Raw genomic sequence first — 27,256 nt, 5'->3', positions numbered from 1 at the left:
AGGCTCAGCGGAACAAGTCTAGCAGAACAACGAGCTGTACGTAAAAGGATTGCAAAAGTTATTGGCATCGTTATTGTATCTATTCACATTAGCTTTAAGCATCGAGTCAAACAATAGTTCAAATTGATTATTTTCGTAAAATATTAACCAATAAATCTTTTGTCCTTTGAGAAGCAAGTGAGTTTATGGACTCATACTGTCAAACAGGCAGCGCTCGCTGCCTTAAGGTATAAATGTACTAAAGTCGTAGGCTCTTGTGTGCAGTATGTGTGCTATCAATCTACAAATATTGTCAGTATGTTCTTCTCATCTACAAGTACTTTTTATTTAATATATGGACCTAAAATCATGTTTATGGAGCATGTTTTGTCCGACTTGTGCAGCATCTCAACTGCTAATTAAATATCATTTTTGAATACAAACATTCATGCAAACATTTCTATCTTTTATGTCTACGCAGAGGTATCAGTTATAGTGATTGTACTTGTGAATAAAAAATTACACCCAGGAGCTAACTAACCAGTGCGTTAAGTGAGAAATTTATATTTGTATGAAATAAATGATGAAAATGTTTTGATTGCTAGCCAGCTAGGATTATTATTTACAATGCAAACAAATTGGGTCAGCTGTGCTCGTGGTTCAGGGGGAAATCATATACTTATCAAAGAACGATGATACAGCAGCATCAAAAACTCAAATTATTACGACTTATAAGTTTCTGCTGTATAGTTAAAATTATGGATTAAATTATTAGATGACTTCAGTTCGATGTCGTTAGCATGTCTAGTGACAAAACATTAAATAATTGGATATTTATTATGCCCGGTAAGTGAAATGCGAAGAAATGTTGACATTTTACAGAATAGTTAATTGTTTCTTACTGTTTATTTGTTAGATAGTGACTTTTATGGTGAGAATGAGTGTTTGATAACCCTTCCACATCCTAAGAGAGGTAAAAAAAGACACTTTGTATGTTTTCATTACAGCTCTCTGTTTAATCTGTAAATTTTTGTCTTTGGTAAATCATTGTAACACACTTGATCAGTGAGAGGTCATATAGTTGAATATATAATGTTTTGACGTCTTTCAGCATCTCTAACTATTGTTTTATAGTAATAATTTTGAAGTGTTGTGTATGATGAGGTCATAAATTTCTGACCTGACACTTCTCTATAAATTCAGATGAAGAATGCCAGTACCTGTTGAGAGAAAAATCGCAGCAAATCTTCGAAATTATAAAATTTTATGAGCATCCAAGATCTTGGTTTGTTGATAATTCAGTTATTCAAGGTATCTATATTTTATGAATGGAGTAAATATGAAAGTAACATTTTATGTTTAGTTATTTACAAATTTAGATGGAAGTTTATATTTTGCTACAAGAGTTGATCCATTATTCATAATTCTTCCTTGCTTAAAAGCCACTTCAACCAAGGTAAAGACTAGAGAAATATTTTTGATTGAAAAAACTTTTTATAATTCTCAGCTAAATTTGAGTAAATATGCACATGTTGTAACATGTTTCTCCCCAATGTAATTCTAGTACATGAGCTTGGAGCAAATACTCCAAGAATGGGATAATATCCATATGAGAAAAATTAGTCCGTGTATCACAAAACAGGAATTAAACCTTATAACAGATGTAAAAGAGGAACATGGTTTAATTGTTTTTAAATTGAACAATGAAAAAGTTCTTTCATGGTTGCAACGTAAGGTAAATAATTTTTATATTTTTGGTCTTTCAGCAAATTTTTAAGGCATTGATGTGTCAATAAATTATAGTTGAAATATGATTTTTCACTGTAGGTTAGTCAAACCAAGGATCAGATAGAGAAAGACCACAGCAGTAATTCAGGTAACAGACCATTGGCATTTACACAACAGACCAAAACCTTTATTCTCACACATAACTGGGAGCTCCTGCAGCCAATCCGCCGCAAGCTTGACATTTATTACATTCATAAAAAACAGTTAATACAGCTACCATTGCATTGGCTAAATGGCCCTGCTCCTAAGAGTAGCAATCTAAACTCAATAGTCTTAGTTACCAACATACATATGTCTATAGTGTTCCATGTGAGTGGGTGGGTGCGACTTTAGTCAAGCTGTACGGTTGCAACAATAAAATGTGCTCAATATAACTTCCCAAGGGTGTGAGAGAAAACATTTTCTTCATTTTTTGTTCCACAGTCAGCGGAACATAATAATTTCTACCTTCGCCTACAGTTCATTCAATGATCAAATCTATTAATCCATCAGCTTGCTTCTGACTTCTTTCTTGTACAAACTCTCTCTCCTATCTCATTTGCTTTGTATATTTGCCAAATGAATCTACTTTGCACAAAGTCATCTCACCTTCTCTCAATAAATAATGCATGTATCTACTTTTTTCAAAGTTAACTCGTCTTTTTCTTATAAATAGCACGTGGATCTACTTTGCTCAAAGTCATCTCACCTTCTCTCCATAAAAACTATGTGGATTTAGTTTGAGGTTCACCTTCGCTACCTTGATTTACATAACTTTGTTCTATTTTCAGTCCCTTAATTCATTGTCTCGTTATCAAAGTGAATCACCACAAACATCTAATTATTAGCTAATCGTTTCTCTTACTCTGAAAAATTTAGCCAAACTTTCACTATTGTCATCGTACATACCTTCTTATAAATTTATTACTTCATTGATCATTGCTACTGTTGTGTTTTTCTTGTTGTACACAGATAACCTCTTCCTATTCTTAAAATGAAGAAATTTTTCGTCATTTATTTACCTGTCATACAGAAAGCAAACATCCCCTTTATCCTGCTATCTCCTCTCTTGCATCTTTTCTACAATCTTCAGTGCATGCTGAAGCAACTTCAATCTATTATTTTCTCATCAACTCTTTTCACATCCTCTTCTTTTAAAAATTGACAGAACATGTACTACAAATGTCTGTGGCCACATATTACATATTTCATCGATTTAACACACCAAGACTAGTTATATCATCACAAAAATCTTAATCTGCCTCCTACTGAGCACTATCGTTTCTTCTGAGAGTTGAGTAGATAAAGGTATAAATGTTATAAAAAGACATTTATATAGCAGCAGTTGTAATGGTAAATTATATCTCTATGAATTCAATAACATCGTTATTAAAATTTTTATAAGTTGTTAATCCATCTTTTCAATTAAGAAAATAATCTTCGCTATGCGTTTGGCTTGATTTCCGATTATATCTCCGATGAATGGATTGTGGAACTGAAAGATCGTTTAGGGTAAGTCTATAAGTATATGGGTAGTTTAATTTTAATTTTTAGTGCAAAGCTTTTGTATTTCTCAATATATTTGCAATTAACTTAAATTAAGTCAAAAAGGTTGTTGTTGTTTAAAAGTTTGCACTTTCCTTTCACTTAACTTTACGATGATTACGTTTATATTACATCTTCAATAATTGCTGAATGTGTGTTTAAATAATAGAAGTCGATAAGTTCGTCGCAAAAATTGATAAATAGGAAAATTTGATAGCAAAACGTGCATGGGTTCACATTGGTGTATAAATATGGCCCATGCCATGAATTTAATTCTCAAATAAAAATCAAACAATCATCGATACACGATCGTTTTGTGCTGAATTTAGAAGAACTGTTAATTTATTTCATGATAATTGCGACGCTTTTTTCCATTGGGAAGTATATTGTGAATGTACAGTTAATAAGTTAATTGTATTTACCTTTGTGTCTATCTTTTAGTTTTAGTCTACTTTAGTGTCTAACTCTGTGTCTAGTTTAGCCAGCCCTTGATTGTGCGGGACCAGCCTGAGATAAATTTATTTATGACCTTTAATCAATGTCCTACTGTTTGGTGATTGATTTTGCAAACACTTTGCAGTGAATATTGTATTGATTAATTACTACTGACAAAATATTTTCTTGATTGGTCTGTTTAGGAAATGTAGAGGTGATTGATGGACATGTGACGATATGCGTTGATTCAACGAAGGGATCTTGTCATCGGAATATTTGCAAATACTATCATATACCTAACAGTGATGGGAATGCAAATAAAGACATTGATGTTAAAAGTACTTTGAAATTTAAGTTACCTTTAGTATAACAAATAATGTAGTTAGAGTATGCATGATAGCAACATATATTTCAAAGAATTGTATAAAATGATTATAAGCATGTATTTAATTCCTTGTTTGTCAATGTATTCTGTCTTTCAAAAAGATGAAATGTATCATTTATGATAATTTATAACGAATGTGTGTGTTTTGATTCTCGACTAGGCTCAGCGGAACAAGTCTAGCAGAACAACGAGCTGTACGTAAAAGGATTACAAAAGTGATTGTCATTGTTATTGTATCCATTCACAATAGCTTTAAGCATCGAGTCAAACAATAGCTCAAATTGATTATTTTTGTAAAATAGTAACCAATAAATCTTTTGCCCTTTGAGAAGCAAGTGAGTTTATGCACTCACACTGTCAAACAGGCAGCACTCGCTGCCTTTAGGTATAAATGTACTAAAGTCGTCGGCTCATTTATGTCAGTATGTGCTATCAATCTACAAATACTGTCAGTATGTGCTTCTCATCTACAAGTACTTTTTATTTAATATATGGACCTAAAGTCAGGTTTATAGAACATGTTTTGTCCTACTTGTGCTGCATCTCAACTGCTAATTAAATATCATTTTTGAATACAAACATTCATGCAAACATTTCTATCTTTTATGTCTTCGCAGAGGTATCAATTATAGTGATTGTACTTGTGAATAAAAAATTACACCCAGTAGCTAACTAACCAGTGCGTTAAGTGAGAAATTTATATTTGTATGAAATAAATGATGAAAATGTTTTGAATGCTAGCAAGCTAGGATTATTAGTTGCAATGCAAACAAATTGGGTCAGCTGTGCTCGTTGTGGCTCAGGGGGAAATCACCAAATTATCCAAGAACGATGTTACAGTAGCATCAGGAACTCAAATTATTACGACTTATATGTTTCCGCTGTATAGTTAAAATTATGGATTAAATTATTAGATGACTTCAGTTCGATGTCGTTAGCATGTCTAGTGACAAAACATTAAATAATTGGATATTTATTATGCCCGGTAAGTGAAATGCAAAGAAATGTTGACATTTTACAGAATAGTTAATTGTTTCTTACTGTTTATTTGTTAGATAGTGACTTTTATGGTGAGAATGAGTGTTTGATAACCCTTCCACATCCTAAGAGAGGTAAAAAAAGACACTTTGTATGTTTTCATTACAGCTCTCTGTTTAATCTGTAAATTTTTGTCTTTGGTAAATCATTGTAACACACTTGATCAGTGAGAGGTCATATAGTTGAATATATGTTTTGACGTCTTTCAGCATCTCTAACTATTGTTTTATAGTAAGAATTTTGAAGTGTTGTGTATGATGAGGTCATAAATTTCTGACCTGACACTTCTCTATAAATTCAGATGAAGAATGCCAGTACTTATTGAGAGAAAAATCGCAGCAAATCTTCGAAATTATAAAATTTTATGAGCATCCAAGATCTTGGTTTGTCGATAATTCAGTTATTCAAGGTATCTATATTTTATGAATGGAGTAAATATGAAAGTAACATTTTATGTTTAGTTATTTACAAATTTAGATGGAAGTTTATATTTTGCTACAAGAGTTGATCCATTATTCATAATTCTTCCTTGCTTAAAAGCCACTTCAACCAAGGTAAAGACTAGAGAAATATTTTTGATTGAAAAAACTTTTTATAATTCTCAGCTAAATTTGAGTAAATATGCACATGTTGTAACATGTTTCTCCCCAATGTAATTCTAGTACATGAGCTTGGAGCAAATACTCCAAGAATGGGATAATATCCATATGAGAAAAATTAGTCCGTGTATCACAAAACAGGAATTAAACCTTATAACAGATGTAAAAGAGGAACATGGTTTAATTGTTTTTAAATTGAACAATGAAAAAGTTCTTTCATGGTTACAACGTAAGGTAAATAATTTTTATATTTTTGGTCTTTCAGCAAATTTTAAGGCATTGATGTGTCAATAAATTATAGTTGAAATATGATTTTTCACTGTAGGTTAGTCAAACCAAGGATCAGATAGAGAAAGATCATGTGTGTACATCTTCACAATCATCAACATTTATTCGAAGCAATAAACACCACAGCAGTAATTCAGGTAACAGACCATCGGCATTTACACAACTTACCAAAACCTTTATTCTCACACACAACTGGGAGCTGCTGCAGCCAATCCACAGCAAGCTTGACATTTATTACATTCATAAAAAACAGTTAATACAGCTACCATTGCATCGGCTAAATGGCCCTGCTCCTAAGAGTAGCAAACTAAATTCAATAGCCTTAGTTACCAACATACATATGTCTATAGTGTTCCATGTGAGTGGGTGGGTGGGACTCTCGTCAAACTGTGCGGTTGCAACAATAAAATGTGCATAATATAACTTCCCAAGGGTGTGAGAGAAAACATTTTCTTCATTTTTTGTTCCACAGTCAGCGGAACATAATAATTTCTACCTTCGCCTACAGTTCATTCAATGATCAAATCTATTAATCCATCAGCTTGCTTCTGACTTCTTTCTTGTACAAACTCTCTCTCCTACCTCATTTGCTTTGTATATTTGCCAAATGAATCTACTTTGCACAAAGTCATCTCACCTTCTTCCAATAAATAACGCATGTATCTGCTTTTTTCAAAGTTAACTTGTCTTTTTCTTATAAATACCACCTGGATCTACTTTGCACAAAGTCATCTCACCTTCTTCCAATAAATAACGCATGTATCTGCTTTTTTCAAAGTTAATTTGTCTTTTTCTTATAAATACCACGTGGATCTACTTTGCACAAAGTCATCTCACCTTCTTCCAATAAATAACGCATGTATCTTCTTTTTTCAAAGTTAACTTGTCTTTTCTTATAAATACCACGTGGATCTACTTTGCACAAAGTCATCTCACCTTCTCTCCATAAATATTTTTATAAGTTGTTAATCCATCTTTTCAATTAAGAAAATAATCTTCGCTATGCATTTGGCTTGATTTCCGATTATATCTCCGATGAATGGATTGTGGAACTGAAAGATCGTTTAGGGTGAGTCTATAAGTCTATAAGTATATGGGTAGTTTAATTTTTATTTTGAGTGCAAAGTTTTTGTATTTCTGAATATATTTGCAATTAACTTAAATTAAGTCAAAAAGGTTGTTGTTGTTAAAAAGTTTGCACTTTCCTTTCACTTAACTTTACGATGATTACGTTTATATTACATCTTCAATAATTGCTGAATGTGTGTTTAAATAATAGAAGTCGATAAGTTCGTCGCAAAAATTGATAAATAGCAAAATTTGATAGCAAAACGTGCATGGGTTCACATTGGTGTATAAATATGCCCCATGCCATGAATTTAATTCTCAAATAAAAATCAAACAATCACCGATACACGATCGTTTTGTGCTGAATTTAGAAGAACTGTTAATTTATTTCATGATAATTGCGACGCTTTTTTCCATAGGGAAGTATATTGTGAATGTGCAGTTAATAGGTTAGTTATTAATAGTTCAATAAGTTTATTTAAGTCAATTTTTTGTCCAAAATGAATTCAAATTTTAAAACATTTAATGGTAGGTTAATAGTGGAGTTCACTTTAGACTGTACAAAAGGCTTGGCTTACTAAATGTTTTTTTATAAAAACTTTAAATTCCTGGAGATATAAAGTGTTTTATTTCAACATTAAATGAGATAAGGAAAGCAGATAATTTTTATTTCTCATGAAGCTCATGTATGCTTTAATCCATGATACAAAAATGTATAAAAATGTTTAACGCTGGCTTAATTTATAAGTCAAAAAGGCAGAAGTTGTTTGTTTGAGCATTTGTTATATCCTTACATGTTCTAGTTTATTTTATGAATACAAAAGAAAATTTCGAAAATAGTTTCCTTAATAATCTGTGACTAAGCAAGATTTCTCAGAATGAGTCAGAATGAAGTGTTATTTTTGCCATAACCCCAGACAGTTGGCCTTGTTTCGACTGCGCGTGCTCACATGATATCTCTACTAAATTCCCTGTAATATGTGACAAAGTGAGCCATTTGCCTAGAAAGCTGTGTAAGTTCGTCGAGATATTAGACTACAGCCCGTGAAAGGTTTTATTTAAAATGTTTCTGTTAGCCATGAAGCCCTCTTTATTCATGGAACCAAATCAAATGGAAGTTTATGTAAAAAGGAAATAATTATAAGAAATATTTCATGGTTGATTCAAATTACGAGATAAAAGGCAGTGTTTTTTTGAAATGTAGCACTATCCTTTTTTTCGTCAACATCTTAGTATTTTAGAGGAATAATTTTTTATATTGTTCAGAATAACTGAGGAGATTTTGGAGTCATCACTCGAGGAACCCGCTTGTAAGGTTAGTGTTTTAGTGTTGTATAGTGAATATTATTTTAAATTTGAAACTATACAGAAACTCTATAGAATCATGGAACTTGATTTTCAAGTATTTTGTGTAATGTTGTTTAGTTTTATCCTAATGTAATGTTGTTTAGAAAGTGAAGTTGGATGAAAGTCTCGTTGGTAAACCTGATGAAGATTATTCCAAATTTGTCAGCAAGTCATTCAAAACCAATCAAGTAATGTATTGGTTGAACATTATGAATCTTAGTAATTTAGCATGTAATTCCTAAACCACCATAACAGAGTTTTAGCATAATATGAATCCTAGCATGTAGTACTTCATGTAATCAGGAAAAATATTTTTATTTATGTGTAATATGGAACCTAGTAAGTTTTTTTTTGGTTTATTACACATTTAATTCTTTCATTTGATTTGATTTTAGATGGGTGAAGTCAAACTCACCGCTGCTCAAAAGTCTCTAGCAAAAGTTAATACGAAAGGAATGAAGAATATTTCAAGTTTTTTTCAACCTCCAAAAAAATCCAAATAGCAAATGCATCTTAAGTGAGGATTTGAAATTATTTCCACTGACTATAAATATTTTTAAATAAAACAAACGTTTTCGTAACGACTCAGTGGAGATGAGCAACAAAGTTCAACAATATCGCTCTTACAGATTCACTAGTTTTAATTTTGTAAAATGTGCAACTTTTGTCTTTAGCGCGAAAGCTGAACCATTTTATTGGCTGTCCACAGAAAACTAAAATCAAATAGTTTATTCAGCAAACATAGAAAAAGATTTCCGTAAAGTCTAAATAATTTATACAGTTTCCACTTTCATGCGTCCATCATTTGTCTACCTTTATGTCTACTTTCATGTGTCCATCATTTGTCTACCTTTATGTCTACTTTCATGCTTCCATCATTTGTCTACCTTTATGTCCACTTTCGTGCGTCTATCTTATCGTCTACCTTTATGTCTACTTTCATGCGTCCATCATTTGTCTACCTTTATGTCTACTTTCATGTGTCTATCTTATCGTCTACCTTTATGTCCACTTTCGTGCGTCTATCTTTTTGTTTAATTTTTGTAAGTAGCTACCAATAGCTATCTCTAATGCACACTCCAAGTAATGTGTCTATGTAAACACTAAAGACATTTGAATACGACAGACGATTTCTGTGATCTTCAAGCCTGTGTACTTAATAGTCAGTAATAAATGTTAGAAATTTGTAACGTTTTTCAATAAAATGACGGCATGGACGACATTAGAAAAAGTCTTAATTTCATGTAATCAATTTAGGCGTAACTACCTGAAAAATTCAAGCGTATTTGCCTACTATTTATTAATAATAAAAACGTTTAACCAAGCGAAACACACACTTTTTCTGGTGTATGGCGCGCTTTTCCTTTTTGAATAATCGTACAGCCACTTATCACAACTGCAAGAATAGCAACTGTATAAATATCTTTCGACCTTCTAAACGAAAACTTTTCTGTTTTATCAGTATTTATAGTTAGTAAACAATTAAGGAAAACGACGATTCTTTATATCGATAAAGTTTGAAATTTTTAAATTTCGTTTCCTTATTAATCCTTAAAATCGGTTGATTGTTGTTTTCGTGTTGTACGTTTTAACAGGATTTTAATGATAACAAGTCTCACTTTCTGACATGGGCACTTGCAGGAGAGCGTTGTGTCAGGAGTATCTGTATTCAAATTCATTTAGTCCGATGAGGCACTTTCTTGAAATGATTTTTTTGAAGACTAATTTTTGTTTTAAGAATGCCTAATAAACCTATAAAATAAATGACAATTTAACTCATTGCTTAAGTTAGTGCTCTTTAGAAATAACAAAAAACAAGACCTGCGGCTCCTTCGACAATATTTCTGGTTTATTCTTCTCCTCTTTATTTTTCTTGTATCTACAAAAGCGTGTTGTAATCATTATCGCTATCGATTTGAATTTGATTTGTTTAAATGATTATTATTATGCTTTAAGACGCTTTACAATGAAAAAATCAAAGTGTTTTTCAAAATCTTATGAAAAAAATATTTGTCACCATGATGTTAACAAGTATATTAGCTATAATGAAGCCATTAAAATTTTCATTGCAAACAAAAAGTGCCAATGATTGCATAGCCTACCTGCTTTTTTGAATGATATAGTAGCTAACAACTATCTTTTAGTGGAATTGAGGAAATAATCTTACTTTCTTACAAATGCATGAACAATCCATACACTTCCCGAAAGAGTAGCGCCAAGCATTGCCATGGATATGACAATATACGCGGCTGCATAACCTAAAATGATTTTTTGATAATTTTTAGCTTACATTGACTAAAAAATAACATATATCTTTCACAATATTTTCTTTAATTTAATCGTATGTTCGTTGCAACAAGTAGACAATTTTTTAAGAAAATAATATCACAATAATAACATATAATTGAGAAAAAGTCAAGAAAGTACTATTACGAATTCACTAAATCATGCTACTGAGGATCCTCTCTTTTTTATTGCTACTATAGTATTTATGTTGAAAGAAGTACCTTTGGTTGATAAGTTATCTTTCAGCATCAGTGACATTTGAATATCTTTAGATAGTAAGGATTTCTGACCATATCTTTTTACTTTACAATTTTCGGGAATTTGGCATTCCGTGGCAAAACACTTTGTCTTGTTGACCAGATAGGCTAATTCACATTTTCGGTAGCTACAACATATACCAAGACATTCTTTCATGTTCTTAACACGACCGAGAAACGTTAAATTGTCTGGCTGTGACTGCAACACTCCATTGGAAATAACGTCGCTGTGAATCATCTCAGAGTTCTTGCAAGTTGGATGCTGATTTTTTGCTATCTTTACACTGCCGTTAACTACATGAATTTAGAAAAACAATAAACACATACCTTACTAAAATTGTTGAAATAGTATAAAAAATTTGACAGAAATTGGTTTCTTTATAATCGTGCCGATTGTTTGAACATTTTTCGTGTGACAAGGACAATTATATGGAAACCAGTTTTTAGCAATCGTTTATAAAGGTTGTACAGCGTACGTAAAACTTGATCGTCTGATTTTTCCAGTGGATTTATTTTCTGTTTACTCATTCCTACAAAAAAGACACGTACTTTGATTATAGAAACTCAGAGATCTTATAAACAACAATAGACAATTTGCCAATCATTCTGCTCGATGTTGCACACCTTGGAGTAATCGAGACTTCACAAGATTGGAAGTCGTTCTCCAAGCCGTTAACAATTGCTTATAAAAAACATGGGATTTGGCAAGAAAAGGTCACAAAGTTATTTAAGTACCTCTCAAATTATCATTTCCAAATGATGAACAAATTACAACAACAAGTAAAATCGTTCCAGATTTATGATAACAAATTGTTAACATAGTTTTATTTGAAAATTCAAATATTTATCCAATATCACCGACTCTTCAATACAGCGACTTAAGAAATTAATTGAAAAGGATTATAAACTTTTGAAGATAAATCTTTGAAATTGTCATGCACTTCGAACTGGCGACAGGTTGCTTTATTGTCCCGTCTTCAAGGACGAATTTAGATTTAAAACAAAAACGGGTCACGTGCGGTTCGTAAGAATAAACCTTGTAGCCGAAGATGTAGGTACGTCGCGAACAGATTTGCGCCAAGAAAAAAATTAAGGGAGGGACACAAGAATAGTGCAAAGATTCAAATCTACCTTAAACCCCTTTTACACATTCTCTAAACTTCGCCATCAACTCCTCTTTAATATAGACTGAAAAAGGTAAACACATAGGTAGACACAGAGGTAGGCGAAGTTTAGAGAATGTGCAACCTTTTATGTTTTTGTCCTCGCGCATGAGTTCTATAAGACATGGAGGGAACACGTCAACAAAATTACTGTAAATTATTAGCGCGCGGCCCGTGGTCAAAAACATTGCGGTGAAAATGTGTGAAAATCATGAACTATAACTTTGGCATGAAAATGCGTAAAAATGCATGAACTATAGTCTTCGGCATGAAAATGCGTAAAAATGCATGAACTTTAGTCCTTTCAATCAAAATGAAATACGTGAATTATAGTCTTTGGCATGAAAACGCATGAACTATAGTTTTGGCATGAAAATGCGTAAAAATGCATGAACTATAGTCTTTGGCATGAAAATGTGTGAAAATGCATGAACTATAGTCTTTGGCATCAAAATGCGTGAACTACAGTCTTTACCATGATAATGTGTGAACTATAGTCTTTGGCATGAAAATGTGTGAAAATGCATGAACTATATAGTTCATTAATTTTCACGCATTTCCATGCTTTAGTCTATAGTTCATGCATTTTCACGCATTTTCATGCCAAAGACTGTAGTTAATGCATTTTCATGCCAAAGACTATAATTCACGTATTTCATTTTGATGGAAAAGACTAAAGTTCATGCCTTTTCACACACTTTCATGCCAAAGACTATAGTTCATGCATTTTCACACATTTTCATGCCAAAGACTATAGTTCACATATTTTCATGTCAAAGACTATAGTTCATGGATTTTCACACAATTTCATGCCAAAGATTACAGTTCATTGATTTTCACACATTTACATGCCAAAGACTACAGTTCATACCTTTTCACACATTATCATGCCAAACACTATAGTTCATGCATTTCAACAAATTTTGATGGAAAAGACTATAGTTCACACATTTTCACGCAAAATCTTGTCAGAAGGCCTAGAAATCGAATGCTTGGAGGTGCTTAACTTTTTTCATTTTTATAACACAAAAAAAGGGAATATGGAAAGATTCGGAGCAATAGTTGCAATGAAAATTTATTGTCGCATGGAGATTCAAAATTCTTTAAAAGAGACAAGATATAATACAGGCTGATAGTTGAATAAAAACATAAAACAATACATTGTAATAATATTTTTCTATCCAATTCATTCCTTTGAGTTTTTAGTTTTAAATTTATGTGTGCAAAAAGAGCTGGTCATTTGCCATTGAAGACCTTTGTATAATTTCAATGTCTGTCACTGTGCTAAGCCCACAGGTGCATAAAATATTGTTAACTTTGTAGTTGCAAGCACAAAAGCTTTTCTCCATTAGAAATGTAATGCATGTTTGGAGATTAGCACAGTGATTGAGCTTCAAAATTTTACAATAGTTTAATTGCCAAAACTCGTCTTTATGTACACTCTGTAGAAAGCTAATTAAAGAAATCAGATGTTGATGTTAGCTAATAACTACAATAAGAAAATGAGAAGCTATTAACAATCTAGATCGTTCATCAAATCTTTTTGACATCAGTCGACATTTAGAATTTTCATGATCAGCTGTAGTTGTTCACCAAGGAGGCTTAAATGTTTGGAGTCTGCTATTTACTGTAGCTGATATATGCGTATTTACTTATATCTGTGTTTATATTGTATTCAATTGCATTTACCGCTCTGTGGGGATTAATTACTTCTAAGTGATGAATCATGCAAATTTTAAATCGCGGCTGATTTCAAAGACATCAGTTTTTTGAGATAAGCACAATGTACAATTGACAACACACCTAGTAAATGACCACTCAGAACACAACAGTTTACGCCACACCTAGTCACTGTCCAATCAGAACCCAACAGTTTACGCCACACCTAGTCACTGTCCAATCAGAACCCAACACGTTCGTGAAACGTAGGCCATAGTTTAAGGCAAAACCTAAGAACGTGCCATTTGAACGTGAAAGTCGGTAGATGTACGACGAATAGTTAGCTGAAGTTGAAATTATTCCTTGGTGAAATATCTCCTGAAGTGCTCTGAAAAAAATGTTCAGGTAAATGTGTTGTTTCATGTTCTTTTGCACTGAGTCTGAATTAAATTGGGACGCTGCATGGGATGTTTATCTATGCAGAATGCGGTGTGGCCTTTCCATAAAGTTTTCGTCTTAGTAACTTTAGTTTCTTCTATGCTTTATTTTAGACATGAACATTCTCTTAAACGACATGTAGTCATCAAATGAGATTGAAAAACAGCAAACAAATGTTGGCGTATTTACCATGAGGGTGGACTCTACAATTAAAGAAAATGGTTCACAGCGATTGAAGAGAATTGTGGCTGTTGTTGACCATTTCCTCGACGCTGGTCTAAACATATGAACAAAATACAATCCTGTAATTTGGTTGAAATTCTTCTTCCCTTGAACTACATTACTAGTGAATAAAATGTTCAATGTAAGTATGTTATCAATGTTTTTCATTTATGAAAGTATAGCGTGAGCTGTCATTAATTGGATTCAATTATCCTATGTAGAAACCTTTAATGAAATCCTCTGAGCAATGATCAAGTTAGAACAATGATCAAGTTAAAACAATGATCAAGAATGATGAAGTCCTCTGAACAATGATCAAGAATGAACAATATACTTTCATTAGTCCTTTGAACAATGATGAAGAATGAACAATATACTTTCATGAGTCCTCTGAATAATGATCAAGTTAAAACAATGATCAAGAATGATGAAGTCCTCTGAACAATGATCAAGAATGAACAATATACTTTCATTAGTCCTTTGAACAATGATGAAGAATGAACAATATACTTTCATGAGTCCTCTGAATAATGATCAAGTTAAAACAATGATCAAGAATGACGAAGTCCTCTGAACAATGATGAAGAATGGACAATATACTTTCATGAGACCTCTGAACGATGATGAAGAATGGACAATATGCTTTCATGAGTCCTCTGAACAATGATCAAGAATGGACAATATACTTTGAGGAAGTTGAAAAACACGTGACTTCTACTGTCCCAAAGGCCATCTCTACCAAGAATGCAAACACTAAACACTATTGATGAGCAATGCATCCATCGACTTAACGCCTGTTTCCATGGACAAGTCAATATTATAACCTTTTCTAAAACATTTTTCGTGGAGATTTTCCTGCTAAGATCACGACTGGTCGATCAATCACAATGATGAATAAAACCACGCCACTATCGAACGCCCAAATTTCAACATTATTTAATTCAAAATTTTTCGTAATAAGAACATGGAATTTCTTTGACTTGAAAATACAAAACCTAAAAATCCTAATTTTCCGACTGGCTGTCGATATTTCCGATTTAATGCCGTAGGCGACATGCACAGTTGCAAGAAATGGCCAATCTTGCTTCTGTACTTGCCGTCGTCGACATTAAAGCGGGAATGTTTGTCAGGTAGCCTGAGAATTGGATACGATGGTTTCACCATCAATGTTTGTCATTTTTCAAAAAATCATTTTGGGCTTTTTTGTGGCTGTCCTTGCTCAGTAACCGATCGTTTCATCTTCATAGTTGGCAAATGATTTGTCGTTTATCGTAGTCTGTCATCGAACTGCCAAAGATTCTCTCGTCAATCTGCCAAGGATTCGTCGAAAACCGTGAGTGTAATAATAATAAACCTTTTAATTATTTAGACCTGCTAACAGGTCAAATCTCTAATATATTTTGGACAGTAGCCACAACAAATCCTGGTGTTCAGTATATTCCACATGAGGCTATTTTTTAATGCAGGAATGGGAATAAATATATTTAAAGAAATTAACATCTGCATTTTCAAAAATAGTCTTGATTAAGAGGTAATAAAAATGTTCTTTCGGTTGAAATAATCCAATTGTGTTTTTTGGTGCTGCTTTAATTTTATTAAAAATTTATATATTAGTAATCATGAAGTTGTATCAACTGTGTTAAGTCAGTGACAGACATACAATTGTGTTTGTTCTATATAATTTACCTTCGAAAAACCTCTGTGTGAATATACTGCTTTAAGGAGCTACGCATGATCGCAGCGGTTGTTGCCTCGCAGAAGGATAGACAGTACCATATAGCTTAGAATCGGAAATGCAAGTGAAGTTTGGCCAAAGGAAGGCAACTTCAACTTGGGGTTAGTGGGTACAAATGGTACCTTAGCGTAGAGGATGCAAATAGCATCTGTAAGAAGACCTTTGAAGACTGGATCTAGCGAGCAAGACCTATTGAAGACAAAGGAAAGATGGTGGTTTTGCTGGAAAGACAAAATATCTCTCCCCTAGTACGGTAAAAGCATGCAGTCTTGTAGTTGGCCAATTTCATGAACGGCTTTCTACAGTGACTATTAAGGCACTCCTGGATCCCCTATAATGCATGAGTAGTTCAACCCACCTCGGTTGGAGGTCACCCGTAGGTGCTACATGCACTAGGTTAGGTTAAGTTAAGGGCATGATGGGTTACCTCCTTCAGGGGCATTCCTTTCAGGGCGGAATTCCGGTGTCATGCGCAGGTAGGAAGTTTAGATAGCTTAGGCATGTGCTGTAGTTGCGGCGAGTAGTTGCTACGCTCAGGTAATGATTGTGGGGTTTAGTACCTTTTAAAGGATAAACCTCACTATCAAGAGAAATGAGTGATTTTTAAATGTTTGGAAGAAAACTTTCAATCTTGTCACTCATTATTAAATCGACAAATAAATACTTAAAAAAGTATTTAGTTTGTTAAGACATTTACAGTTTAAGGGGCGGCGTGGCAATTACTGTAAATGTGTAAAAGGGACATGTTGTTTTCTGTTAAAGAAAACTTTATTCCTGGGAATTTCAATGCTGCAAGCCACAGCGTAAATAGCACAAAAGTAAATTAGTACACCAGGTCTAAGTATGCGGTATGCCTTCATAATAATCTGAAAGAAAACACGGTTTTATTGAAAGTGCATTGTTTTGTTTATTTCTAATGGTTACTATGAAGACAAACCGTAGACGTTGTCACATATTTTACTTAAAAGTTACACGAAGGTTTCCATGTTCGCCATTTGCGTTTCTATAAAAGTGAACTATGTGATAATTGTCAAACTAAAACATAATTTAAATGAAGCGCTGCGGATTGTTTGGTTAAACTATCGCCACTTCCTCGTTAACCAAACTTAACGTGTGTTTCTTCAAGTAGTTGATGTTAAAATTTTGCCTTGAAAATAACTTGATATTTTCAAAGAACATTAAATTTCGTTTGTCCGTACAAACTATCTTGAAGTACTATAATCTAATCCTTGTCATACAGTCAGCGCTTGCTCCAGTTTTAAGCTTTAGTGACACCGGGCGCGCAAAGCACTGAATTAAATTAACGGTGCAAAATAGGGATGCTTAGGTGGCGCTAGGTGCGACTGTTTTGGTTATGGATTAGATTAGAAAAACACACGTTACAAGAAATTCCCATCAAATACACAATTTTCTCGTGCAAAGAAGGAAATTGTCCAGTTCGGTGATCGGCTTAATTTGGCGATATATACATTTACGTAAAAATGGCGATATATACATTTACGTAAAAATGGCGATATATACATTTACGTAAAAATGGCGATATATACATTTACGTAAAAATGGCGAATTACTTCCAAAACTACAGTGTATCTTCAAAAGACCAAAAATTTTGGACTTGAAAGCGTTTTAAAAAAGTTGACGGTTTTTCTATTTTTGGCTATTTGCATCGTTTCAAAGGTATGTAAACTTTATTGTTTATACAGGGTCCCCAGGGCGCGGAACTTCGGCTAAAATCCCTGGTGGTTTTTTCCTGTTCAGTATTCTCCAACTTCGTCTGCCTTTGTGTTCGGTTTTGGTTAATACCGCTCAGGTTTTTCCATTAGGGATTTTTTATTTCGGTTAAGTCTTCAAAAAAAAACAGTGACCTTGGTGTGGGACTAAACTTGTGCTACATATCATGTACAACCATGAAACTAAAAGAAATATTTTTTGAAAGTTATGAATGTTTAGATGAACGAACCTAAGGTCTTCTGTCAAATAAATTTACGGGTGCCTTCGCTTTCGTTAAACAATCAGAGTCATGTCAAAGCAATTCTGCTTTTTATAACAGTTTGAGTGATTTTGGTTGAAATATCTTGCATGTTTATTTACAGATTTTCTACAAATTTACAGATTTTTCTACAAATATCAAACTTTGGAACTATAAAATATTCCAAAATATGTTCAATAGCCAAAAACAGCCCAATTTGGGTATCTTTAAAACTGCGGTACGATTTAGTCTTTGGGTTCGATTCCCAATACACTGTTATTATTATATATAATAATTAGCAATTTCCCATTTTCATAAATACAAGAGATTGATTGGTTTTTATGGAAGTAAATAATATTTTTATTCTTTGCTATGTCAAAGAGCTAAACATCTAATTATGTACACTAGTGTAATATATGAAATAATTTTATTTTAAAGATGTAATTTTCTTGACAAATACGCGAGATCCGCTTGGAACACTAATATTTTCGACATTCATTTGCTCAGAAGTTGTTAAGAACTGGGAAAATTTGTATTCTTTGCAAATGTCTCATGAATTTCTTTCTTTATAAATATGCTGAAAGTATCTCATGGACGTAGCCTTAGTATATGAAGTGAATTACAATCTATATATATTTTTTTGTAAATATGACATATAACTATAAAGGTATGCTTCATTAAATTTTTGGTTTTAAAAGAATCTACAGAATTGTATTAATGACTCGCCTTATTTATGATTATGAGCAAAGGTATCTATTTAAAGTCCACCTTTAAATAGATACATTCCAGGTTTAGTGCTTCATCTATCTTCTAATAGGTTGTAATGTACGACATGTGACGTAAATATTGGTTTGGAAAACTTATGTATATCAATGTACTCTTTTATGTAAGTGCTTCCACAAGAAATATCTCCGGCAAATTCTTGTCTTCACCTTTGTCGCGTTTCTTTGGTGTCGTGGTGTTAGTGTTCGTTCTAAGTATCCAATGTGAACTGCAAATTTTCATGTTTCAACATGAGCAATGTGAAAAATATATCAAATATCATCAGACAATATAAATTACATAATGTCAGATATTATGAAAGTCATTCTTTGTTGATTTCTTATTAAATTCAGCAAATCTGTACGTACAAAGCTGATAGCTTTGTCTCATAAGGTCTTTCATATTCATATTGTTATAGTTGTCAACAAAATTGACCGGTTTGCTTTGGTGCGTCGAAACAGATTTGGAAATTTTAAACTCTGCTAATTTGAGATTGTTTTTAAAAATATTACTTAATTGAATAGCAAATTACCGAGTATTGATTACAATTGTGATTGACTACCTTTAAAACCAAACCCTGTTGTGATTAGCAACACTGTCTGCGTTATGTCTTGAACATTTTGAATAGGGCGCACTTTATATTGGAATAGGTGTTGTCACTGTTATGGTTAACAATAAGGCTATCAAATAAAGAGTAGAGTTATTAAATAGTTAGATTTTTGGTTGTGCTAGTGTTAGTGTTAGCATTAGTCTTGCTGCATAGTGTTATAACACTAGTCGTGTTGAATTTGATGTGATAAATTATTGATATAGTCTTATTCTTAGTGTTTGTCTTTGTGCTAGTGTTAGTCTTAAAAGAGTGTTGGTCTTGGTGCTTGTTTTAGTGTTAGTGTGATGTTGTTAGTGCTAGTGATGGTGTTAGTCTTTTAGTGATTTTATTTAGTCTTTGTGAGAGTGTTAGTTATTTTGTAATAATGATGGAAATAGATTTAGTGCTTTTAATCTTACACTCTTTTGCATGAAAATGCCTGAACTATAGTGTGAATCAAAAATTTAAGAAGACGTTTTTTAATAAAATTTACACAATTTTGTTACGATTTAGGCTTGTTTCATTCTGCTTATATTTTGCACGTTGTACCAGTCAACCAGATAATACTGAATGCCAAAGTTTGTCGTTTTGGAAATCTTTGTCTGAACTGATTGCGTGTTTTTTGTAAGCTACCAGTTTCAAAAAACATTTTCACGAGAAATGTGTCTGCGAATTCTGCTATGTTTATTTGAAACCATCGTGTTTGTAAAGCATACGATATAATAAGAAGTTGAATATGCATTTAGGGTGAAGGGTCATTAGCATTTAAGAGCGTTGTGGGACTAAATTTAAAAGCAAAAAAGTGCTATTCCCATCGACGGAAAATTGCGATTTTTATTAACATTATTTGTCGAGGAAATACCTCTTCACTTTCCAACTAAAAGATTCTTACAACAAGTCATTTTATACAATTCACGTATTTTCACAAATTTTAACTTTTTTTCATACAAAGATTATAATTCATGAATTTTCAAAAATTTTTACATTTTTTCATACAAAAACTATAATTCACGTATGTTCACAAATTTTAACTTTCATACATTTACACGCATTTTCATGAAAAAGGCTAAAGTTAATGATTCTCACACATTTTCATGCCAAAGACAATGATTTAAAGTCATTGAAAGTTCATGAATTTTTACGCATATTTATGCCAAAGACTATAGTTCATGATTTTCAAACATTTTCATGCAAAGGACTATAGATCATGCATTTTCACGAATATTCATGCCAAAGACTACAGTTCATGATTTTCACACATATTCATGCCAAACACTATGGTTCATAAATTTTCACACATTTTCATGCCAAAGACTATAGTTCATGATTTTCATCAATTTTCATGACAAAGACTATAGTTCATGATTTTCACAATTTTCATGACAAAGACTATAGTTCATGATTTTCATCAATTTTCATGACAAAGTTTATAGTTCATGATTTTCACACATATTTATGACAAAGACTATAGTTCATGATTTTCACACATATTTATGACAAAGACTATAGTTCATGATTTTCATCAATTTTCATGACAAAGACTATAGTTCATGATTTTCACACATTTTCATGACAAAGACTATAGTTCACGATTATTCATGCCAAAGACTATAGTTCATGCATTTTCACAGATTTTCATGCCAAAGACTATAGTTCATGAATTTCACACATTTACATGACAAAGACTATAGTTCATGATTTTCACATTTTTTCATGCCAAAGACTACAGATCATGATTTTCACACATATTCATGACAAAGACTATAGTTCATGATTTTCACACATATTCATGACAAAGACTATAGATCATGATTTTCACACATATTCATGACAAAGACTATAGTTCATGATTTTCACATTTTTTCATGCCAAAGACTATAGTTCATGATTTTCACACATTTACATGACAAAGACTATAGTTCATGATTCTCACATTTTTTCATGCCAAAGACTATAGTTCATGAATTTCACACATTTACATGACAAAGACTATAGTTCATGATTTTCACATTTTTCATGCCAAAGACTACAGATCATGATTTTCACATATTCATGACAAAGACTATAGTTCATGATTTTCACATTTTTTCATGCCAAAGACTATAGTTCATGATTTTCACACATTTTCATGCCAAAGACTATAGTTCATGATTTTCACATTTTTTCATGCCAAAGACTATAGTTCATGAATTTACACATTTTCATGACAAAGACTATAGTTCATGAACATTTTTCATGCCAAAGACTACAGATCATGATTTTCACACATATTCATGACAAAGACTATAGTTCATGATTTTCACATTTTTTCATGCCAAAGACTATAGTTCATGATTTTCGCAGATTTACATGACAAAGACTATAGTGCATGATTTTCACATTTTTTCATGCCAAAGACTACAAATCATGATTTTCGCACATTTTCATGACAAAGACTATAGTTCATGATTTTCACATTTTTCCATGCCAAAAACTATAGTTTATGATTTTCACACACTTTCATATCAAAGACTATAGTTCATGATTTTCACACATTTTCATGCCAAAGACTATAGTTGATGAGTTTCACACATTTTCATAATAAAGACTATAGTTTACGATTTTCACCAATTTTCATGCCAAAGACTATACTTCATGATTTTCATATTTTTTCATGCCAAACACTATAGTTCATGATTTTCACACACTTTCATGCCAAAGAATATAGTTCATGATTTTCACACATTTTCATGCCAAAGACTATAGTTCATGATTTTACATTTTTCATGCCAAAGACTACAGATCATGATTTTCACATTTTCATGACAAAGACTATAGTTCATGATTTTCACACATTTTCATGCCAAAGACTATAGTTCATGATTTTCACATTTTTTCATGCCAAAGACTATAGTTCATGATTTTTCACATTTATGCTAAAGACTATAGTTCATGATTTTCACATTTTTTCATGCCAAAGACTATAGTTCATGATTTTCACATTTTCATGACAAAGACTATAGTTCATGATTTTCACATTTTTCATGCCAAAGACTATAGTTCATGATTTTCACACATTTTCATGACAAAGACTATAGTTCATGATTTTCACATTTTTCATGCCAAAGACTATAGTTCATGATTTTCACACATTTTCATGACAAAGACTATAGTTCATGATTTTCACATTTTTTCATGCCAAAGACTATAGTTCATGATTTTCACACATTTTCATGCCAAAGACTATAGATCATGATTTTCACACATTTTCATGACAAAGACTATAGTTCACGATTTTCACTTATTTTCATGCCAAAGACTATAGATCACGACTTTTCATGCAAAAGGCTATAGATCACGAATTTTCATGCAAAAGACTATAAATCGTGAATTTTCATGGAAAAGACTATAGATCACAAATTTTCATGCAAAAGACATGAAAATTTGTGCACGAATTTTTATGCAAAATTTTTATGCAAAAATGCTAGTGCACGAATTTTTATGCAAAAGACTATAGATCACGAATTTTCATGCAAAAGACTATAGTACACGATTTTCACACATTTTCATGCCAAAGACTATAGATCACGATTTTCATGCAAAGACTATAGATCACGAATTTTCATGCAAAGACTATAGATCACGAATTTTCATGCAAAAGACTATAGTTCACGATTTTCATGCAAAGACTATAGATCACAAATTTTCATGCAAAGACTATATTCATGAATTTTCACATTTCATGCCAAAGCTATAGTTCATGATTTTCACATTTTCATGCAAAGACTATAGATCATGATTTTCACACATTTTCATGCCAAAGACTATAGTTCATGATTTTCACACATTTTCATAACAAAGACTATAGTTCATGATTTTCACACATTTTCATGCCAAAGACTTAGTCATGATTTTACAATTTTCATGCCAAAGACTATAGTTCATGATTTTCACATTTTCATGACAAAGACTATAGTTCATGATTTTCACATTTTTTCATGCCAAAGACTATAGTTCATGATTTTCGCACATTTACATGACAAAGACTATAGTGCATGATTTTCACATTTTTTCATGCCAAAGACTACAAATCATGATTTTCGCACATTTTCATGACAAAGACTATAGTTCATGATTTTCACATTTTTCAATGCCAAAAACTATAGTTTATGATTTTTACACAGTTTCATGCCAAAGACTATAGTTCATGATTTTCACAAATTTTCATGCCAAAGACTATAGTTGATGAGTTTCACACATTTTCATAATAAAGACTATAGTTTACGATTTTCACCAATTTTCATGCCAAAGACTATACTTCATGATTTTCATATTTTTTCATGCCAAACACTAAGTTCATGATTTTCACATACTTTCATGCCAAAGACTATAGTTCATGATTTTCACACTTTTCATGCCAAAGACTATAGTTCATGATTTTCATTTTCATGCCAAAGACTATAGATCATGATTTTTCACATTTTCATGACAAAGACTATAGTTCATGATTTTCACATTTTCATGCCAAAGACTATAGTTCATGATTTTCCACATTTTCATGACAAAGACTATAGTTCATGATTTTCACATTTTTATGCCAGACTATAGTTCATGATTTTCACACATTTCATGACAAAGACTATAGTTCATGATTTTCACATTTTCATGCCAAAGACTATAGTTCATGATTTTCACATTTTTCATGCCAAAGACTATAGTTCATGATTTTCACATTTATCACAAAGACTATAGTTCATGATTTTACATTTTTCATGCCAAAGACTATAGTTCATGATTTTCACACATTTACATGACAAAGACTATAGTTCATGATTTTCACATTTTTTCATGCCAAAGACTATAGTTCATGATTTTCACACATTTTCATGCCAAAGACTATAGATCATGATTTTCACACATTTTCATGACAAAGACTATAGTTCATGATTTTCACATTTTTCATGCCAAAGACTATAGTTCATGATTTTCACTTATTTTCATGCCAAAGACTATAGATCACGACTTTTCATGAAAAAGACTATAGATCACGAAATTTCATGCAAAAGACTATAGATCACGAATTTTCATGCAAAAGATAGTCTTTTGCATGAAAATCATAAACTATAGTCTTTGGCATGGAACATGAACTATAGTCTTTGCAAAGATGCAGATCATGAACTATAGTCCTTGGCATGAGTTGAAAATCATGAACTGTACTCTTGAATGAATGAAAATCATGAACTATATGTCTTTTCATGTAAATGTGTTAAAATTCATGTACTATGTCTTTTCATGAAAAATTAGTACTATGTACTATTTACACAATTTTCATGCAAAAGACTATAGTTCATGAATTTTAACACATTTTCATGACAAAGACTATAGTTCATGATTTTCACATTTTTTCATTCCAAAGAGTATAGTTCATGATTTTCAACACTTTCATGCCAAGGACTATAGTTCATGATTTTCACACATTTTCATGCCAAAGACTATAGTTCATGATTTTCACACACTTTCATGCCAAAGACTATAGTTCATGATTTTCACAATTTTCATGACAAAGACTATAGTTCATGATTTTCATCAATTTTCATGACAAAGACTATAGTTCATGATTTTCATCAATTTTCATGACAAAGACTATAGATCACGAATTTTCATACAAAAGACTATAGTACACGAATTTTCATGAAAAAGTCTATATTTCACGAATTTTCATGCAAAAGACTATAGTACACGAATTTTCATGCAAAAGACTATAGTACACGAATTTTCATGCAAAAGACTATATATCACGAATTTTCATGCAAAAAACTATAGTACACGAATTTTCATGCAAAAGACTATAGATCACAAATTTTCATGCAAAAGACTATAGTACATGAATATTCACACATTTACATGCCAAAGCTATAGTTCATGATTTTCACACATTTTCATGCCAAAGATTATAGTTCTTGATTTTCACATATTTTCATGCCAAAGACTACAGATCATGATTTTCACATTTTTTCATGCCAAAGACTATAGTTCATGATTTTCACACATTTTCATGCCAAAGATTGTAGTTCATGATTTTCATATTTTCATGCCAAAGACTACAGATTATGATTTTCACACATTTTCATGACAAAGACTATAGTTCATGATTTTCACACATTTACATGACAAAGACTATAGTTCATGATTTTCACATTTTTTCATGCCAAAGACTATAGTTCACGATTTTCATTTATTTTCATGCAAAGACTATAGATCACGAATTTTCATGCAAAAGACTATAGATCACGAATTTTCATGAAAAGACTATAAATCGTGAATTTTCATAAAAGACTATAGATCACAAATTTTCATGCAAAAGACATGAAAATTTGTGCACGAATTTTTATGCAAAATTTTTATGCAAAAATGCTAGTGCACGAATTTTTATGCAAAAGACTATAGATCACGAATTTTCATGCAAAAGACTATAGAACACGAATTTTCACACATTTACATGCCAAAGACTATAGATCACGACTTTTCATGCAAAAGGCTATAGATCACGAATTTTCATGCAAAAGACTATAGATCACGAATTTTCATGCAAAAGACTATAGTTCACGACTTTTCATGCAAAAGACTATCAATCACGATCTTTCATGCAAAAGACTATAGTACACGAATTTTCATGCAAAATGCTATAGATCACAAATTTTCAAGCAAAAGACTATAGATCAAAAATTTTCATGCAAAAGAGTAATTTTACAAATTTCACAAATTTTCATGCCAAAGACTATAGTTCATAATTTTCACATTTTTTCATGCCAAAGACTATACTTCATGATTTTCACATTTTTTCATGCCAAACACTATAGTTCATGATTTTCACACATTTTCATGACACAGACAATAGTTCATGATTTTCACATATTTTTATGCCAAAGACTATATATAGATCTCGAATTTTCGTGCAAAAGACTATAAATCACGAATTTTCATGCAAAAGACTATAGATCACGAATTTTCATGCAAAAGACTATAGATCACGATTTTTCATGCAAAAGACTATAGATCATGAATTTTCATGCAAATGGCTATAGATCACAAATTTTCATGCAAAAGACTATAGATCACAAATTTTCATGCAAAACACTATAGTTCACTAATTTTCATAATAAAGACAATATTTCACGAATTTTCATGCAAAAGACTATAGATCACGAATTTTCATATAAAAGACTATAGTACACGAATTTTCATGCAAAAGTCTATATTTCACGAATTTTAATGCAAAAGACACACGAATTTTCATGCAAAGACTATAGTACATAAAGGTTCACATTTACATGCCAAAGACTATAGTTCATGATTTTCACACATTTTCATGCCAAATTTTATAGTTCATGATTTTCACACATTTTCATGCAAAAGACTACAGATCATGATTTTCATAATTTTCATGCCAAAGACTATAGTTGATGAGTTTCACACATTTTCATAATAAACACTATAGTTTACGATTTTCACCAATTTTCATGCCAAAGACTATAGTTCATGAATTTCACATTTTTTCATGCAAAGATTATAGTTCATGATTTTCACACATTTACATGACAAAGACTATAGTTCATGATTTTCACATTTTTTCATGCCAAAGACTATAGTTCATGATTTTCGCACATTTACATGACAAAGACTATAGTGCATGATTTTCACATTTTTTCATGCCAAAGACTACAAATCATGATTTTCGCACATTTT

At 31.9% G+C, this 27,256-nt stretch overlaps 2 protein-coding genes and 3 long non-coding RNA genes across 10 annotated transcripts; 3 read left to right on the top strand and 2 right to left on the bottom strand.

The window, feature by feature from the left end:
* Positions 1 to 456: 456 nt before the first annotated feature.
* Positions 457 to 17,217, top strand: LOC124447565. 2 transcript variants are annotated; one of them, XR_006948755.1, is made up of 3 exons: positions 457 to 468; positions 12,208 to 12,215; positions 17,106 to 17,217. It is a non-coding gene; the product is annotated as an uncharacterized LOC124447565 (long non-coding RNA). The 2 variants fall into 2 exon arrangements; XR_006948754.1 differs by lacking the exon at positions 17,106 to 17,217 and adding an exon at positions 15,438 to 15,546.
* LOC124447560 (ribonuclease H2 subunit B-like) lies at positions 496 to 9,676 on the top strand. 4 transcript variants are annotated; one of them, XM_046998535.1, is made up of 11 exons: positions 496 to 522; positions 755 to 825; positions 896 to 952; positions 1,183 to 1,290; positions 1,359 to 1,435; positions 1,544 to 1,714; positions 6,074 to 6,173; positions 7,024 to 7,105; positions 8,371 to 8,419; positions 8,556 to 8,639; positions 8,847 to 9,676. In XM_046998535.1, exons 2-11 carry the CDS (start codon positions 780 to 782, stop codon positions 8,952 to 8,954), a joined length of 882 nt encoding a protein of 293 aa, XP_046854491.1. In that variant the 5' UTR covers positions 496 to 522; positions 755 to 779; the 3' UTR covers positions 8,955 to 9,676. The 4 variants fall into 4 exon arrangements, with proteins under 4 accessions (XP_046854491.1, XP_046854489.1, XP_046854492.1 ...); XM_046998533.1 differs by lacking the exon at positions 496 to 522 and having other exon boundaries at positions 611 to 825; XM_046998536.1 differs by lacking the exons at positions 496 to 522; positions 6,074 to 6,173; positions 7,024 to 7,105 and adding exons at positions 1,807 to 1,855; positions 3,177 to 3,258 and having other exon boundaries at positions 611 to 825.
* LOC124447562 lies at positions 824 to 3,830 on the bottom strand. The gene is made up of 4 exons (XR_006948751.1): positions 3,714 to 3,830; positions 2,656 to 2,734; positions 1,200 to 1,294; positions 824 to 943 (listed from the first exon to the last, which is right to left on the bottom strand). It is a non-coding gene; the product is annotated as an uncharacterized LOC124447562 (long non-coding RNA).
* Positions 9,690 to 11,976, bottom strand: LOC124447561. 2 transcript variants are annotated; one of them, XM_046998538.1, is made up of 6 exons: positions 11,730 to 11,972; positions 11,471 to 11,524; positions 10,959 to 11,288; positions 10,619 to 10,709; positions 10,273 to 10,330; positions 9,690 to 10,203 (listed from the first exon to the last, which is right to left on the bottom strand). In XM_046998538.1, exons 1-6 carry the CDS (start codon positions 11,812 to 11,814, stop codon positions 10,195 to 10,197), a joined length of 627 nt encoding a protein of 208 aa, XP_046854494.1. In that variant the 5' UTR covers positions 11,815 to 11,972; the 3' UTR covers positions 9,690 to 10,194. The 2 variants fall into 2 exon arrangements, with proteins under 2 accessions (XP_046854494.1, XP_046854493.1); XM_046998537.1 differs by having other exon boundaries at positions 9,690 to 10,330; positions 11,730 to 11,976.
* Positions 14,143 to 14,820, top strand: LOC124447564. The gene is made up of 3 exons (XR_006948753.1): positions 14,143 to 14,221; positions 14,368 to 14,618; positions 14,698 to 14,820. It is a non-coding gene; the product is annotated as an uncharacterized LOC124447564 (long non-coding RNA).
* Positions 17,218 to 27,256: the final 10,039 nt, after the last annotated feature.

Source organism: Xenia sp. Carnegie-2017, unplaced genomic scaffold, assembly GCF_021976095.1.
Source record: "Xenia sp. Carnegie-2017 unplaced genomic scaffold, XeniaSp_v1 HiC_scaffold_22, whole genome shotgun sequence".
NCBI lineage: Eukaryota > Metazoa > Cnidaria > Anthozoa > Malacalcyonacea > Xeniidae > Xenia > Xenia sp. Carnegie-2017.
This window is presented reverse-complemented; position numbering and strand designations above follow the sequence as displayed.